Source organism: Condylura cristata, unplaced genomic scaffold (assembly GCF_000260355.1).
Source record: "Condylura cristata isolate star-nosed mole 26May11 unplaced genomic scaffold, ConCri1.0 scaffold00006, whole genome shotgun sequence".
NCBI lineage: Eukaryota > Metazoa > Chordata > Mammalia > Eulipotyphla > Talpidae > Condylura > Condylura cristata.
Genome location: NW_004567107.1, coordinates 6,490,033 through 6,504,228, shown reverse-complemented (window position 1 = coordinate 6,504,228; position 14,196 = coordinate 6,490,033). Strand labels below are relative to the sequence as shown.

The 14,196-nt window shown below is 43.8% G+C and overlaps 2 protein-coding genes across 6 annotated transcripts in view; one reads left to right on the top strand and one right to left on the bottom strand.

Moving 5' to 3' along the window:
* RABEPK (Rab9 effector protein with kelch motifs) overlaps positions 1 to 4,109 on the top strand; it is a 19,473-nt gene extending 15,364 nt beyond the window's left edge. For 3 of the 4 annotated variants that reach the window (XM_012721672.1, XM_012721670.1, XM_012721671.1), the window contains 3 exons: positions 173 to 322; positions 3,105 to 3,254; positions 3,803 to 4,109. In XM_012721672.1, the coding sequence (XP_012577126.1) occupies positions 173 to 322; positions 3,105 to 3,254; positions 3,803 to 4,092 (590 nt within the window). In that variant the 3' untranslated portion in view covers positions 4,093 to 4,109. The remainder of the gene's footprint in view (positions 1 to 172; positions 323 to 3,104; positions 3,255 to 3,802) is intronic. The other variant, XM_004677336.2, reaches the window with a different exon arrangement.
* Positions 4,110 to 5,225: 1,116 nt separating this feature from the next.
* On the bottom strand, positions 5,226 to 9,846 carry HSPA5 (heat shock 70kDa protein 5 (glucose-regulated protein, 78kDa)). Of its 2 annotated transcripts, XM_012721551.1 has the most exons (9): positions 9,778 to 9,846; positions 9,483 to 9,697; positions 9,160 to 9,391; positions 8,598 to 8,735; positions 8,171 to 8,283; positions 7,693 to 8,083; positions 7,324 to 7,561; positions 6,849 to 7,016; positions 5,226 to 6,140 (listed from the first exon to the last, which is right to left on the bottom strand). In XM_012721551.1, the coding sequence occupies exons 2-9, from the start codon at positions 9,602 to 9,604 to the stop codon at positions 5,578 to 5,580; spliced, it is 1,965 nt and encodes a 654-aa protein (XP_012577005.1). In that variant the 5' UTR covers positions 9,605 to 9,697; positions 9,778 to 9,846; the 3' UTR covers positions 5,226 to 5,577. The 2 variants fall into 2 exon arrangements, with proteins under 2 accessions (XP_012577005.1, XP_004677392.1); XM_004677335.2 differs by having other exon boundaries at positions 9,483 to 9,837.
* Between the last annotated feature and the right edge of the window lie 4,350 nt (positions 9,847 to 14,196).

Here is a 14,196-nt window from a genome sequence, read left to right as displayed (position 1 = left end):
CTGCTCACCTCGCCGTCTTCCTTGCTGCTCCACTTGGTGAGTTGGACTAGATAACCTGCCCAAGATCACTTTCTGCTTGAAGCATCTCTGCTTGCTGGGAAGTGACGTTGGGTGTGTTTCTCATGTCCCGCCTCAGCTTTGTCATATGATGTTGGTGAATTTACTTTTCCAGGCACACTGACCTGGTCACAGCCGGAGACACTCGGAGAACCTCCATCCCCCCGGCATGGCCACGTGATGGTGGCAGTAGGGACAAAGCTCTTTATCCATGGAGGTTTGTCAGGGGACAAATTCTATGATGATCTCCACTGCATTGACACAAGTAAGTAGAATGAAAGGCATGAGGGATTGTCTCCTTGAAAGAAATAAAATGTGCTTTGATAGAATTTACCCTTATTCTGAGGTGAAGGTAGCTTGACTAACCAGCGAAATCTTTACTATGTTCTGCCAAATGTGGCTTTAATAACAATGATGGAAGCAGTCATTTCCTGAGTGTACGTGAGTACCCAGCCATCCTTCCAGTAGTCTTGGTCCTTCATTAAAATACACTATATTTTGTCATTTTTTAAAAAAGATTTATTTTTTGTATATATAGAATTGGAGTATAGGCCAGAGGTGCTCGGGTTCAGGGGTTGGTGAGAGGATTCACCAGAGACAGAGTGGGGAGCAGAACAGGTGAATCTGCTGAAATAAACTGCTGAGGGGAGCAGAGGGAAAGACAGGAGTGGTCTGCTGCACCATGTGGGTCAGCTCCCTGGCCGGGGATTGAACTTATGCCTCAGTGGCTTGCCATAGCTTGATAGGGCTGAGACTTTTAACTCTTGCATCATCAGGGAGGCCCTATACTTTGCATTTAATAATTGGATTCTTTTCAGGCATTAACCATTAACCCCACACCCGTGAGCAACATGCATAACTTAAAGTGTGTCTGGAGGTGGGTTGCCAGAATTTTTCTACTGAACACTTAAAAACAGGAGAAAGGAAGAGGAAGGGGAAAGTGAGGAAGAACATGAGTGTTTTCTCAAAGTGTCCAGAGGGCTGTGTCCAGCAGAGTCCAGAACCATTCTTCAGGCCATGGGCCTGGCTCCTTCCTTCAGACTGTGAGCTCCCATCTCCTGATATGGAAGACGTCCTCTCCTTGGTTCCAAAGTGTATTCTCAGCATTTGGCACAGTGACTGGCATATGGAGGATAATGAGGGCATCTCTGTAAATGAATGGACAGATGAGGGAATAAATGCGTTGTGTGTGTTCCAGCAAGAATTGGAACAGAAGGCACAAGAATTGCTATGCCACAGATAGATGCCTTGGCAAGTCTTGTTCTCTGGCCTGGTGACCTCTCAGGCTGGTGACTCTGGCTGGATTCCTGTATTGGCTAGAATTTTGACTGGGTTGGGTGATTCTTTCTTCCACTTTGAGATATCTTGAATTGACACATGAAAAATAACTCCAAGGAAATGTTCCTGCAGGGAGTCAAATGGGGTTGTAATGCTTATTTTTTAAATGGAAGGCCTTTTCTCTTGTGCCAAGGTAGTAGTTTCTGGCTTTTCTTCCTCCTTTCCATCAAGCCTCAAATGGAGTGATGGGCTGCCTCATTTAGATGCTGGTTTGAACAGACGTAAGTATCCCTGCACAAGTAGGTTGAGAGCATTTGTGGAGGTTGGGATAGAGAACACAGGTTTTGAAGTCAGACCTAAGTTCTGCCCTGTACTGGCTGTGGGATGTCAGACAAATCTTCCCTCTCTAGTTCTGTTTCCTCCTTTAAATGAAGAAAGGGGGTAGGCAGGGTAGTAATTTCATAGCACTGTTACAAGAATTAAGTGATTGAGATATTTAAAGTATCAAGTCAGTGTTCATAAAGTTGCTTTCTGAAGAAAGAACTGTGTTTAAAACATGCACACGGGGGCCTCCCTGTGGTGCAAGGGTTAAGTCTCAGCACTATGAAGCTGTTGCAGGCATTGCAAGTTTGACTTCAGGCCAGGGAGCTGACCCACATGGTGCAGCAGACCTCGCCTTCTTCCTTGCTGCTCACCTCGCCGTCTTCCTTGCTGCTCCACTCAGTAGTATATTCATTCAGTCTGCCTGTTCTGCTTCCCGCTCTGTCTCTGATGAATCCTCTTACCCCTCCCCACCCACCCACCTTTGACCTACACCCCAGCTCTGGTACGCATATATTTTAAAAAAAATGTACACACAAATACAATTATTGGCAACTCACCTGTTTCTGAACACCAAAATAGTTAATGTTGTTGGTCAGCATGACATCCTTTTCTCCTGTCTACTCCAAAGACAATCTGGGTAAGAATCACTGGAATGTTGGTTGAAACTAGAGGTTATGGACTTCCCTCCCTCCCTGGACCACCCCATATAATTTCAGACTTCACCAAGTTACTGTTTCACACACTAAACTTGCTTGTACTGCCTCTCAGAGCTCTTAGTAAATGCCAATCAGGGCCCTCCCTGGTGGCACAATGGGTTAAAGCACAGCACTGAAGCTGCCTGCAGCCACTGCATCACAAGTTCAATCCCCGGCCAAGGAGGTGACCCACACAGCGTGGCAGACATCTTCTGACGCCCGCTGCTCCTCTCAGCTGTGTACTTCAGTCACTGCGCCTGTTCTGCTCCCTGCTCTGTGTCTGGTGAATCCTCTCACCCACCACACCTCTGGCCTGTACCCTAGTTCTTATATGCATAAATTTTTAAAAATCTTTAAATTAAAAATAAATAAATGCCAATCAGTGATTGGTTTACAAAATTTAAAAAAAGATTTATTTATTTACACATACAACAACTGGGGGGTAGGCCAGAGGTACCGGGGTGAGACATTTTACCAAAGGCAGAGTGGGGAGCAGAGCAGGCAGATGGACTGAAGTACACTGCTGAGGAGAGCAGCGGGCAGGTCAGGAGAGGTCTGCTGTGCCATGTGGGTCAGCTCCCTGGCCAGTGATGGAACTCATGCTGAAGTGGCAGCAGCTTCATACTGCTGCGTTTTAACCCGCTGCACCACCAGGGAGGGCCCTGCTTGCAAATCACAGGAGTCTGACAGGTAAGTGTGAAATGTGAAACCAGTTTCCACCTTGTGCCTGTTTGTTCTCTCTCTTGTCAGGTGACATGAAGTGGCAGAAGCTAAGTCCCACTGGGGCAGCTCCCACGGGCTGTGCTGCCCACTCAGCTGTGGCTGTGGGGAGACACATGTATGTCTTCGGAGGGATGACACCCACGGGGGCGCTGGACACAATGTACCAGTATCACATAGGTGAGCAGCTGCTCCTCAGAGGTTTACACTAAAGTGAACCCGTTCTTTTGGAAGTATCAGTGTGCTTTGACTGGTCTGGAGAGATCGAAAACCAAAGAAATGAGGGGCCTCCCCGGTGGCACAAGGGGTTAAGTGTCAGCACTGTGAAGCTGTCTGCAGCCACTGGGGCATGAGTTCAGTCCCCAGCCAGGGAGTGACCCACAGGGTGCAGCAGACCCCTCCTGTCTCCCTGCTGTTCCCCTCAGCAGTGTATTTAGTACATCTGCATGTTGTGTTCCCCACTCTGTCTCTTGCCCCCAAACCCATGGCCTTTACCCCAGCTCTTGTATGCGTATCTTTTTTAAAAATCCAAAGATACGAACTAAAAATAGGCAAAAAACAAATCCAAAGAAATAAAAACTTGTACAGAATGACATTTCCTAAGCTATACTGTCACCAGGACCGCCCCCCTCCCCCCCAATTTAGTTCCTTTGGGCTCTGCTTAAACAGCAAATCACTGATCATTTCTCAAAATCACTTAAGTGTTTGTGTGTTTTCCCCCAATACAGAAAAGCAGCATTGGACCCTGCTTAAATTTGAAACTTGTCTGCCCGCTGGACGATTGGACCATTCTATGTGTATCATCCCATGGCCAGTGATGTCTCCTGAGAAAGAAGACTCAGATTCTGTCACTCTGAATTGTGGTGCTGACAAAGGGAATTCTGCTCATGAAGGAATTTGCCCAAGTGGTGACTCACTGGAGGAAAACCCCACTGACACACTGCTCTGTTTTGTGTTTGGTGGGATGAATACAGAGGGGGAAATCTATGATGACTGTATTGTGACTGTAGTTGACTAATAAAACTCCTATGTTTTCATTAATTCTGAATGTCAGTTGTCTTGAGATAAGTTAGCTTAGCTGTTTTTATACCTCTAACTTTTTCCTGGCACTACATACCTTCCCCTTGACTCTTACCAGTTAGGTGAAAGTGGAGAATTAGCCCAGTGTAGAAAGCTCTTTTATGAAGGGGAACACAACCCAGGGAGATATGCAAAATTGGTTAATACTACTCACAAAAATGTTAAATTATAATTGCTACCCAACTGTAGAAATCAGGAAGTAGAAAACATTTACAGGTTGACAGATTTCTTTTAATACTCCGTAGCTGTTCCTGAGGGGTACAGGCCATTACCACTCGGTAATGAGCTGTTGGGGCAAAGACCGAAACTGGCGCTGACTTTGCCCAGTAACCCCCATCATACTCCCACTGCCCACATAACAAGTGTTGGAATTTATACTGAAGTTGGCCTGAAGACTGCTTGTGTTAGTTTCCAGGCCTGCCCAGAGGCTTTGGGGACAATGACACAAACATCTGGGTCTCAGTAAAGTGTGTGGGCCAGTCCCAGGTTTGCCATATTTAGCAAGGTTAATTGACCTTTCTCCTGTTGGCCTATCTCTATCCTTGGGGGTTGTGGGCAGTATCGGATTTCATTATAGCACCAGGGAGCCTGACGTCCCTTTCCTCAGGAAACCAACCCAAGTGACCTTGAACCTGCTTGTCACTACTGCCTTTGGCCTCCAGCTCTAGACTTCAACAGTTCCCAGATTTCAGAGAGGAAGTTCTGACATAGCTAGGGTTCAAAACACCTTTTATATACTACAGTGATGAACTGATCTGTGCTTAAAGTTAACAGTAATTCGTCACCACCAATTAAGAGAATCCAAGTTGCTCTAAAGCATTATTTCTAATAGAAACCCACCAGGAAAACAGCTTTAGAAAAATAATGAAGAAATGGAATTTTCAAGTTATATTCAAGAATACTCTTGGGCATTATGAAATGGCCATGCCTAAATAAGGATACCCCTTTTCTTAAATTAACATTAGGCAAATTCCCTTGAAGTACAGAATTTTTAAATTTCCTTACCTCAGCATCCCAAGCATCCCTCTCCCCAACCTTCAATGACTGTTCTAATTAGCTTATCACAAGATAGACCAGTGTAAATAACAAATATTTATTGGTGTCACTTATGGTAGAAAAAAGTTCCTACACCAGATGCACATGACCCAATTGTTAAATAGAACATTTCCAAGATGAACACACGCCCTAACCCAGCTTTATTTTTATCCATTTTTTAAGACTGCCAATTCCTCCTCTCCCCCACCCCAAGACGTGAGCAACTGCTAATGAAAAGCAGTAAACAGCCACTTAGGCTATAGCATTTTCAACTCCACTCCAAGGTGAAGATTCCAATTACATTGGAGACTTAAGTTCTCTCAAATTTCTCCTAACAAAAGTTCCTGAGTCCAATATTTACAATATTACAGCACTAGCAGAACAGTGTCTACAACTCATCTTTGTCTGCTGGTTCTTCATCACCAGTTGGGGGAGGGCCTGCACTTCCATAGAGTTTGCTGATAATTGGCTGAACAATTTCTTCTAGTTCCTTCTTTTTAGCTTTGAAATCTTCAATGTCGGCATCTTGGTGACTCTCAAGCCATTCAATCTTTTCTTCTACAGCTTTTTCCATGGTTTCCTTGTCTTCTGAGGAGAGTTTACCTCCCAGCTTTTCTTTATCTCCAATCTGATTTTTTAGAGAGTAGGCATAGCTTTCTAATTCATTTCTAGTGTCAATGCGCTCCTTAAGCTTTTTGTCTTCCTCTGCAAACTTCTCAGCATCATTAACCATCCTTTCAATTTCCTCAGGTGTCAGGCGATTTTGGTCATTGGTAATTGTGATCTTATTTTTGTTGCCTGTACCTTTGTCTTCAGCTGTCACTCGCAGAATACCATTCACATCTATCTCAAAGGTGACTTCAATCTGTGGGACCCCACGGGGAGCAGGAGGAATTCCAGTCAGATCAAAAGTTCCCAGAAGATGATTGTCTTTTGTCAGGGGTCGTTCACCTAAAAGTGACACAAAAAATATCTTGTTAGTTTTTAAAGTCAAATAGTACTTTTGGATCCTTACACTTCAGTGTTAGAAGCTTGGCATCAAGGGCACTCTACAAGCTAGAAGTGACTCAGCACAGGTCCATAAGGAGCAGCAAATGGGACTAATAACTAGTCACCATTAACTCAGTTTATAGATTGTGAGTCCTTTCCTTATTCTTTTGGGTGTCAGCTCATAAGTTACTTTCAACTTCTAAATGCTAGTTAAGCTAAGAAATGGATCTTTGTACAGACTCTACCAAACTCAACAGTATCATCAAATGAATGACTCTCCCAGTCTGAAAACTGAGACACCACTTTTCCTTAGTCATGTCAATATCACTGGTTAAGAAGTTGCAGTTTTCAAAAGCATACAGTGGGGCCGCCTTCCCTGGTGGAACAACCGGTTAAAGCACAGTACTATGAAGTTCTCCACAGCCACTGCAGCATGAGTTCGATCCCTGGTCAGGGAGCTGACCCACATGGTACAACAGACCTCTCCTGACCTACCCAATGCTCCTCTCAGCAGTGTATTTCATCTGCCTGTCTGTCCTGCTCCCCACTCTGTCTCTGGTGAACCTGTCACCCCACCCCCGTGCCTCTGGCTTGTACCATAGGTTCTGTATGCATAAATAAATCTCTAAGAAAAAAAAAGCATACAGTATCAAACATGTAGACAATTACCTTCATACACTTTGATAGTAACAGTTGGCTGGTTATCAGAAGCTGTAGAGAAGATCTGAGACTTCTTGGTGGGCACTACAGTGTTCCTTGGAATCAATTTGGTCATGACACCTCCCACAGTTTCAATACCAAGTGTAAGGGGACATACATCAAGCAGCACCAGGTCACCTGCAAAGGTAAGTTAATCAAGGTAAGTTTTAAGGGTCATCACAGCCCTAACAAGCTGTCCCCCCACAAACAGGGACAGTTCACTTCTCCATTCTGCCACTTGATTACGTGCTATGCAAAATCATTTTAATAACAAACACAGCTGCTAAACATCTTGACACTGCACCAACCTGTTCTCACTGTACCCTTTACCAGCTGTGGAAGCTTACTGCTTCCATTCTATTGCTTTCTAAAATAGCAGCTGACAATACTTAGCCCATCAAGGTACTGAAGCACTGTAGAAAAGCGCTGTGTGACGGTGACCTACCTGTATCTTGATCACCAGAGAGAACACCAGCCTGGACAGCAGCACCATAAGCCACAGCCTCATCTGGGTTTATGCCCCGGGATGGTTCCTTGCCATTGAAGAACTCTTTAACCAGTTGCTGAATCTTTGGAATTCTAGTAGAGCCACCAACAAGAACAATCTCATCAATATCAGACTTCTTCAAATCAGAATCTTCCAGCACTTTCTGGACAGGCTTCATTGTAGAACGGAACAGGTCCTGGAAGAAGAGACATAATTATGAATGATGTTGCCTGTTCTACCTAGACATGACTAGTTGTTTAAATGCACTGTCATAAAGTTCAGAGTTTAACTAGATCTCATTAGCAAAGCAAAAAACAAGGGACATACCATATTTAGCTCTTCAAACTTGGCCCGAGTCAGGGTCTCAGAGAAGTCTTCTCCTTCAAAGAAGGACTCGATTTCAATTCTTGCCTGATGCTGAGAAGACAGGGCACGTTTGGCCTTTTCTACCTCACGTCGGAGTTTCTGAACAGCTCTGTTGTCTTTCCGTACATCTTTTCCAGTCTTCTTTTTGTAGAGTTTGATGAAATGTTCCATGACACGCTGATCAAAGTCTTCTCCACCCAGATGAGTATCTCCATTAGTAGCCACGACTTCAAAGACACCATTGTCGATGGTGAGAAGAGATACATCGAAGGTTCCACCACCAAGGTCAAACACCAGAATATTCTTTTCCCCTTCTCTCTTATCAAGGCCATAAGCAATAGCAGCTGCTGTACTGTTAGGAAAACAGAAAACGAGGATACTTAGTCAAGTTTACATTCCCATTTGGCAACTATGCCATACCCTTAAACTTAACACTTACGGCTCATTGATGATCCTCATTACATTCAGACCAGCAATAGTGCCAGCGTCCTTGGTTGCCTGGCGCTGGGCATCATTGAAATAAGCTGGAACAGTCACAACTGCATGAGTGACCTATAAAGATAACAAAAAGTAATTAAGTGTACTTTATTATATGATTTAGCCTTATTTAAGTTACACTAAAAACCATCACCTCAGTTTCTGAGCCAGTTTGTTCCTACGGCAGGATATAATACATATAACTTTACATGCACAAATTTGCAAGCATAAAATAACATCAAAGTAAGTATTGTTTGGCCTACAGTACTCAAATAAGTCAAATAAACATGGATGTCAAATTCATTATTAAAATGATGAAACTATCTACACAACCCAGTCAACTCAAACTAACAGCAAATTACTTAGCCTTGTTCTAGAAATGTATTTACCTTCTTGCCCAAATAAGCCTCAGCAGTTTCCTTCATTTTAGTGAGAACCATGGCAGAAATTTCTTCAGGGGCGAATGTCTTTGTTTGCCCACCTCCAATATCAACTTGAATGTATGGTTTCGTTTTCTTTTCAACCACCTATTTTAAAGAATCATTATCATTTTAGAGGAAGAAGCAATGATACTTCAAACTTTAAAAAAGGAAACAGGATGAGACCTCCCCTCCCGCCCCCATAATTCGGTTCATTTTGGTCTTCCATAGCTGAGTACCGACCAGAAAAACTTAGAATGAAGATGTTTTAGCAAGACAAGCCTCTTTAATTACAATCAATCTTTTAATCATACAGTTATGGACAGAGCAGTCAAATGTGGAGTTTCTACCTAAGCCAACTTTACCATCTTAAAGTTTCAATACACACAAGCATTATTGAAAACTACTACGTATACAGACACAATGTCTCTTTACTAGTTCTAAGGCTCAACACCATTTTCACTTACTTCTAAATCTTAAACTGCCTTATCTCTCTTCCCCCCTAGTCTGGGTGCGAAAACCCCCGTCGTACCTTGAAAGGCAAGAACTTGATGTCCTGCTGCACCGACGGGTCGTTCCATGTGCGGCCGATAAGTCGCTTGGCGTCAAAGACCGTGTTCTCGGGGTTGGAAGTGAGCTGGTTTTTGGCTGCATCCCCGATCAGACGCTCCCCTTCAGGGGTGAAGGCCACATAGGACGGCGTGATTCGGTTGCCCTGATCGTTAGCGATGATCTCCACGCGGCCGTTCTTGAACACGCCGACGCTGGTGGAAAACCCGAAAAGATCAGCCCCGAGCTTCTCTTCGCACCCCGGAGGCCACGCCCCGTTCTCCCCTTTTTGCAGACCCCTCTTACCAAGAGTAGGTGGTCCCCAGGTCGATGCCAACCACCGTGCCCACATCCTCCTTCTTGTCCTCCTCCTCGGCCCGCGCTGCTCCGAGCAGCAGCAGCACCGCAGCCACCAGGGAGAGCTTCATCTTGGCGGCGCCGTCGGCCACTTGATCAGCAGGTAAACGGGACGTCGCCGGTAATCCAGCCACAGGCCGCAGCACGGGAGCACACAAAGTTGCCTGAGGGCGACAGCCCGGGATCAGGAGAAATAGCGGGCAAGGCTAAGGACACGTCCGGAAAGGCAGGCCGCGATGCTTACCTCTCTGGCTCACGAAATTCCCTAGTCGACTAGACAGTGAGATCTCAGCCAGCGTCGACCGCGCCGTCGCCGACTCCGCTTATATACCCTCCCCCCAGCCCCGTCGTGGAGGCAGCGGATTGGCGAAGGCTTTGCTCGTTGGAGGTCGCTGATTGGTCCAGGCCACCAAGCTGGCCACCGCCGATTCGAAGCGGCCTCCTCCGCAATGAACGTCACCGCTACGCCCCCCGGGCGAGTTCATTGGTTGCCGACCGCGCCCAACAACCACCAATGAGAGACTACAGTCTCCTTGTTCGCTGACTCCATTGGTTGAGCAGCTGCCTGTCCCACTTGTGACCCCTGACTCCGAGGCCGTTTCCGCCGGAACCGCTGAGATCCCGCCTCCTCCTCGCTGGGCCCAGGGGAGCCAGATCCAGTCCGGCGTCCCCCGGGGCGGTGGGACTTGAGTCCTTAGCTTAGCCACTGCCTCCACTCCTCCTCGGTCCCGCATCCCGAAGCGGGAAGAACCTCTTCCTTCTCCCGGGCTCCCTCCCATTCCGGGCAGGCGGGTCTCAGCGTAGATGCAGTGATCAGCTCCAGACAGATCTGTGTCCTTCATAGCCTCTGCGAGAACAGGAGTGTCCGAGCATCAGAGCCCTTTGTTGCCCACCGGCCTGATGCCCTCGAGCTGGGCCTGTTTCGGGCACTGCCCGGCCGCAAGCTATGACTCCTAGCCAGTTATGTCGCTCCTACACCCCTACCCTGCTATCTCATTATATTCCAGGCCTCTTCACTATGTCCTGGCCCACGGTAAGTCACAGGTCAGGCCTGGCCCAAGTGATTCCCTCCTAGCCGAGTCGCCTCCCCACTGCTGCAGCTCTTGAAGAGCACACTAATGCCATCGTTTCCACCCTGACATTGTAATTTCCTAGTTTGCCACCCCTTGCGTTCCCTTCCCCCCTTTCCCATTGTAACTCCCTCATCTTTTATTGTTACTTTCTACACCTAGAAAAGGTCTGTTTCTTCTTAAATGCAATTGCTAAATAAAAGGTGCCTTATTACTCCTGTGTAACAAGTAGCACAAATCATAAAGTACTATATTGTTTACCTTAGGCTTACTTTGTACCAAGCATTGTTTTATGTTTCCAGTGTCAGTTCCGACCTGTTGGAGTTCTTGCACTTAAGCTTAGTAATTGGTAGGTGTTTCCCATTTTCCAGATGAGAAAAATTGAGTCTGAAAGAAAGTATTAACTACTTGAGACAAGGGCTGTTAGGGAGAGATTGATATCCAATATCCAAGGCAACTCTACTCCAGCCAGTGTGTTAATAATTTTTAAAATCAATTAATTCACATGTGTTTCTGGAGGACATATCATAGGCAGTCTAAAGCCTGATATGTATGGAAAATCAATGGGACATTACTGAGATTCATGGGCATGGATGTGTCCACATAGCACTGAAGCATCTTATACAAAGTTCTCTCTAGGAGTATAGGAGCTAATGCTTAAGAATTTCCCTCATTTAGTGCTCCTCAAAGGTTACATGGGTGACTCAGTTAACTCCATTCTTACTGTGGAAGTTGCATCATTCATCTCTTTCAACAGGGCTTGTAATACTGTTGTAACACTGACCCTTCTTTAGATTTCATCAGTCTATTGTCAAGCTAGAAATGATAAGAGCAAGTTAATAGCTTCATGTCACTTCATGTAAAAATGATATATAAAAATATATTTAAAAATACATATGTATGTATAATGTATATATATGTGTGTACATATAATCACTTCATTTCCATAGACAATAAAACTCCATTTCACCTCACCCTTGATTAAGAGTTAGTTTTTACAATACTCCATTTTCTAAGACTTAGAAAAATGGTATCTGACTTATTTCCAAAGTGAACTGAGTATACTGGTGGTTGAAGTATCTTTTAAAAAACATATTCGGCCCTCCCTGGTGGCGCAGTGTGTTAAAGCACAGCACTAAGAAGCTAGGGCCACTTCAGCATGAGTTCAATCCCTGTCCTGGAGATGACCCACATAGCGCAGCAGACCTCTCCTGACCCACCTGCTGCTCATCTCAGCAGTATACTTAGTCAGCCTGTTCTGCTCCCCACTCTGTCTCTGGTGAATCCTCTCACCGCCCCTGCACCTCTGGCCTGTATCCTACTTTTATATGCATAACTAAATAAATCTTTAAATAAATAAATAAATAACATATCCGGGCCCTCCCTGGTGGCTCAGCACTGCGAAGCTGGCCACTGCCACTTAGGTATGAGTTCGATTCCCTGCCCGGAGGTGATCCACAAGGCGCAGCAAACCTCGTCTGTCTCACCAGCTGCTCCCCTCAGCAATGTACTTCATCAGTTTGCTCCCCACTCTGTCAATGGTGAATCCTCTCGCTGCCCCTGTACCCCAGCTCTGCATGCATAAATAAATAAATCTTGAAAAAACATATATTAGACATTATATATTATTCCAGAGTGTGAACTTAAGAAAGTGCAAAGGGAAGCCTAGTTGGCTGGAAGTTAAATGTTGATAGTAACAGTGCCAAGTTATCAATATTTAACTAAGTGCTTTAACACCATGCTAAACACTTCATGTGCATTATCTCCTATAACCCTTATGAAAGCATTTTTTCTTTTATCCCTATTTTAGAGTTAAGGAATCTGAAGTTCCAGGAGGTAAAGAAATTTGCCCAGGAGATTACACAGCTGAGAACATACTGAGCCAGGATTGGAGCCTTGGCATTCTTGAAACTTCTCTAGTCTAGGTTGTCATCCTGAGCTTCAGGTTTATAAGACATTTTGTTTTAGGGTATAGAGTAGTTACATAGTTTGCAAATAATGGATGAATTATAGTAAAAAAATGTAGGTGTTATCCACTAATTTAAACCAACTCATTTCATTTGTGCCCCTGTGAGTAAAAAAATAGGTTTGTTTACCATTTGATTACAGAAAATAAAGACAGAACTAATTAAGACTGGATGTTATTCGGCTCCTAAATCTTTCTTTTTGACAGGAAATTAAAGGTAGAGAACATAAACAAGTTGAATGTTTAAATCCTGACAGTTAAGAATTTTCTCCAGTTTTTGGAGAAAACATTCAACATTAAGAAATAGGGCTGATGTTGGAAAAACCAATTTCCCCGAACTCAGTTTCCTTTATAGAACGTGAGAGATTCCTGTCCTGCTTTAGTGGGTTGTTTCAAGGACCAAGTGAGATTTGAAAGTACTTTGAAAATTGTAGCATGGTGATAAAGCTAATTATCATCTAAATATACTATGAAAAGAAATTTTAGAAATGCTTCATGTGTACCACCCCTTGTGAGCCAACTCTCAAGATTTCTTCAATAGGAAGGAATCAATTTGGTGATTACATTGAATTTGACAAGTTTTTGTAAAGGCTTTTTTAGAGTGCTACCTCTAATTGCTCTCTTAATATAGGCGATATAGATGTCCTTTTATTTTTTTTTTATAATTGAGGAACTGGGAATAATTTCTCAACCTTCATTAATCAACATGGGAGTAGAATAAGAGTATTTCTCTGATATTTGAACCAGAAGCAATACTAGGCATAAATCATGCAGTGTTTCTTTGAACTTTCGTAAATGCAGGCATTGTCTTCTTGGTCTTCACCTTTTAAAACATAAATTTAAAAAAAAATAAATTTTATAAATAGTAGACTACCTTCGTCCCCTTCCGCCATACAGTTGAAAACAACAACAAATTGTACATTTCCTACAGTTTCACTGTTTTTTTGGTGAGAAATGTTTATGACAGGCTGTACCAGACGTTGTGACAGAGAGACAGACCAAAGGGTTTAGAGGCGTTAAAAAAAATTTTTTTTCTGCTTGAAAATTTTATTTCAAAATCTATTTTTATTTTTATAATAGTTTATTTTTACATCATTTTGTGCCTTTTTCCATCTCAGTTGTAATACCCATGGACTTCCCATCACCAATTCACCCTGTGCGCCATCACCATAGTCCTGTGCACTCCACCCCCCACCCAGTTTTGATCCCATTTTCCGCTCCACCTTCATAAAATGTCTCTGGTATATAGTTGTTCATTATTGTTATTTATTTTTTCCCCCTGGTCCTTTATAGAGGCATAAAAATTTTATGAATCACTTAATAGCTGTAACTTAGGAAATGTCACTTGATCTCTCTGAGTCTCTGTTTACTGGTCTATGCGATGTATGTAATTCTGCCTCATAGGGCTGTCCCTTATGATTAAGATAATACATGGGAAAATATTCTATTAAGGCATTTTAAATTTACACATAAAATGTGAGTTTTAACTTTTAATTTTCCTTTGAATTAAAATAAGCTGCAGGCAACTTGGATGGAGCTGGAAAAGGTCATGCTTAGTGAGATAAGCCAGAAAGAGAAAGAAAAATACCGGATGGTTTCACTCATAGCAGGAGTATAATGGACCAGG

Bases quoted from the DNA above. Each gene is read 5' to 3' on its own strand.
- HSPA5 (XM_012721551.1), bottom strand. From the start codon at position 9,604: ATGAAGCTCTCCCTGGTGGCTGCGGTGCTGCTGCTGCTCGGAGCAGCG. The intron at 7,562-7,692 runs GTATGTCCCTTG...CTCTTCTTCCAG, and splicing joins AGTTTGAAGAGCTAAATATG to GACCTGTTCCGTTCTACAAT. The intron at 7,017-7,323 runs GTAGGTCACCGT...TTACCTTTGCAG, and splicing joins CTCTGGTGATCAAGATACAG to GTGACCTGGTGCTGCTTGAT.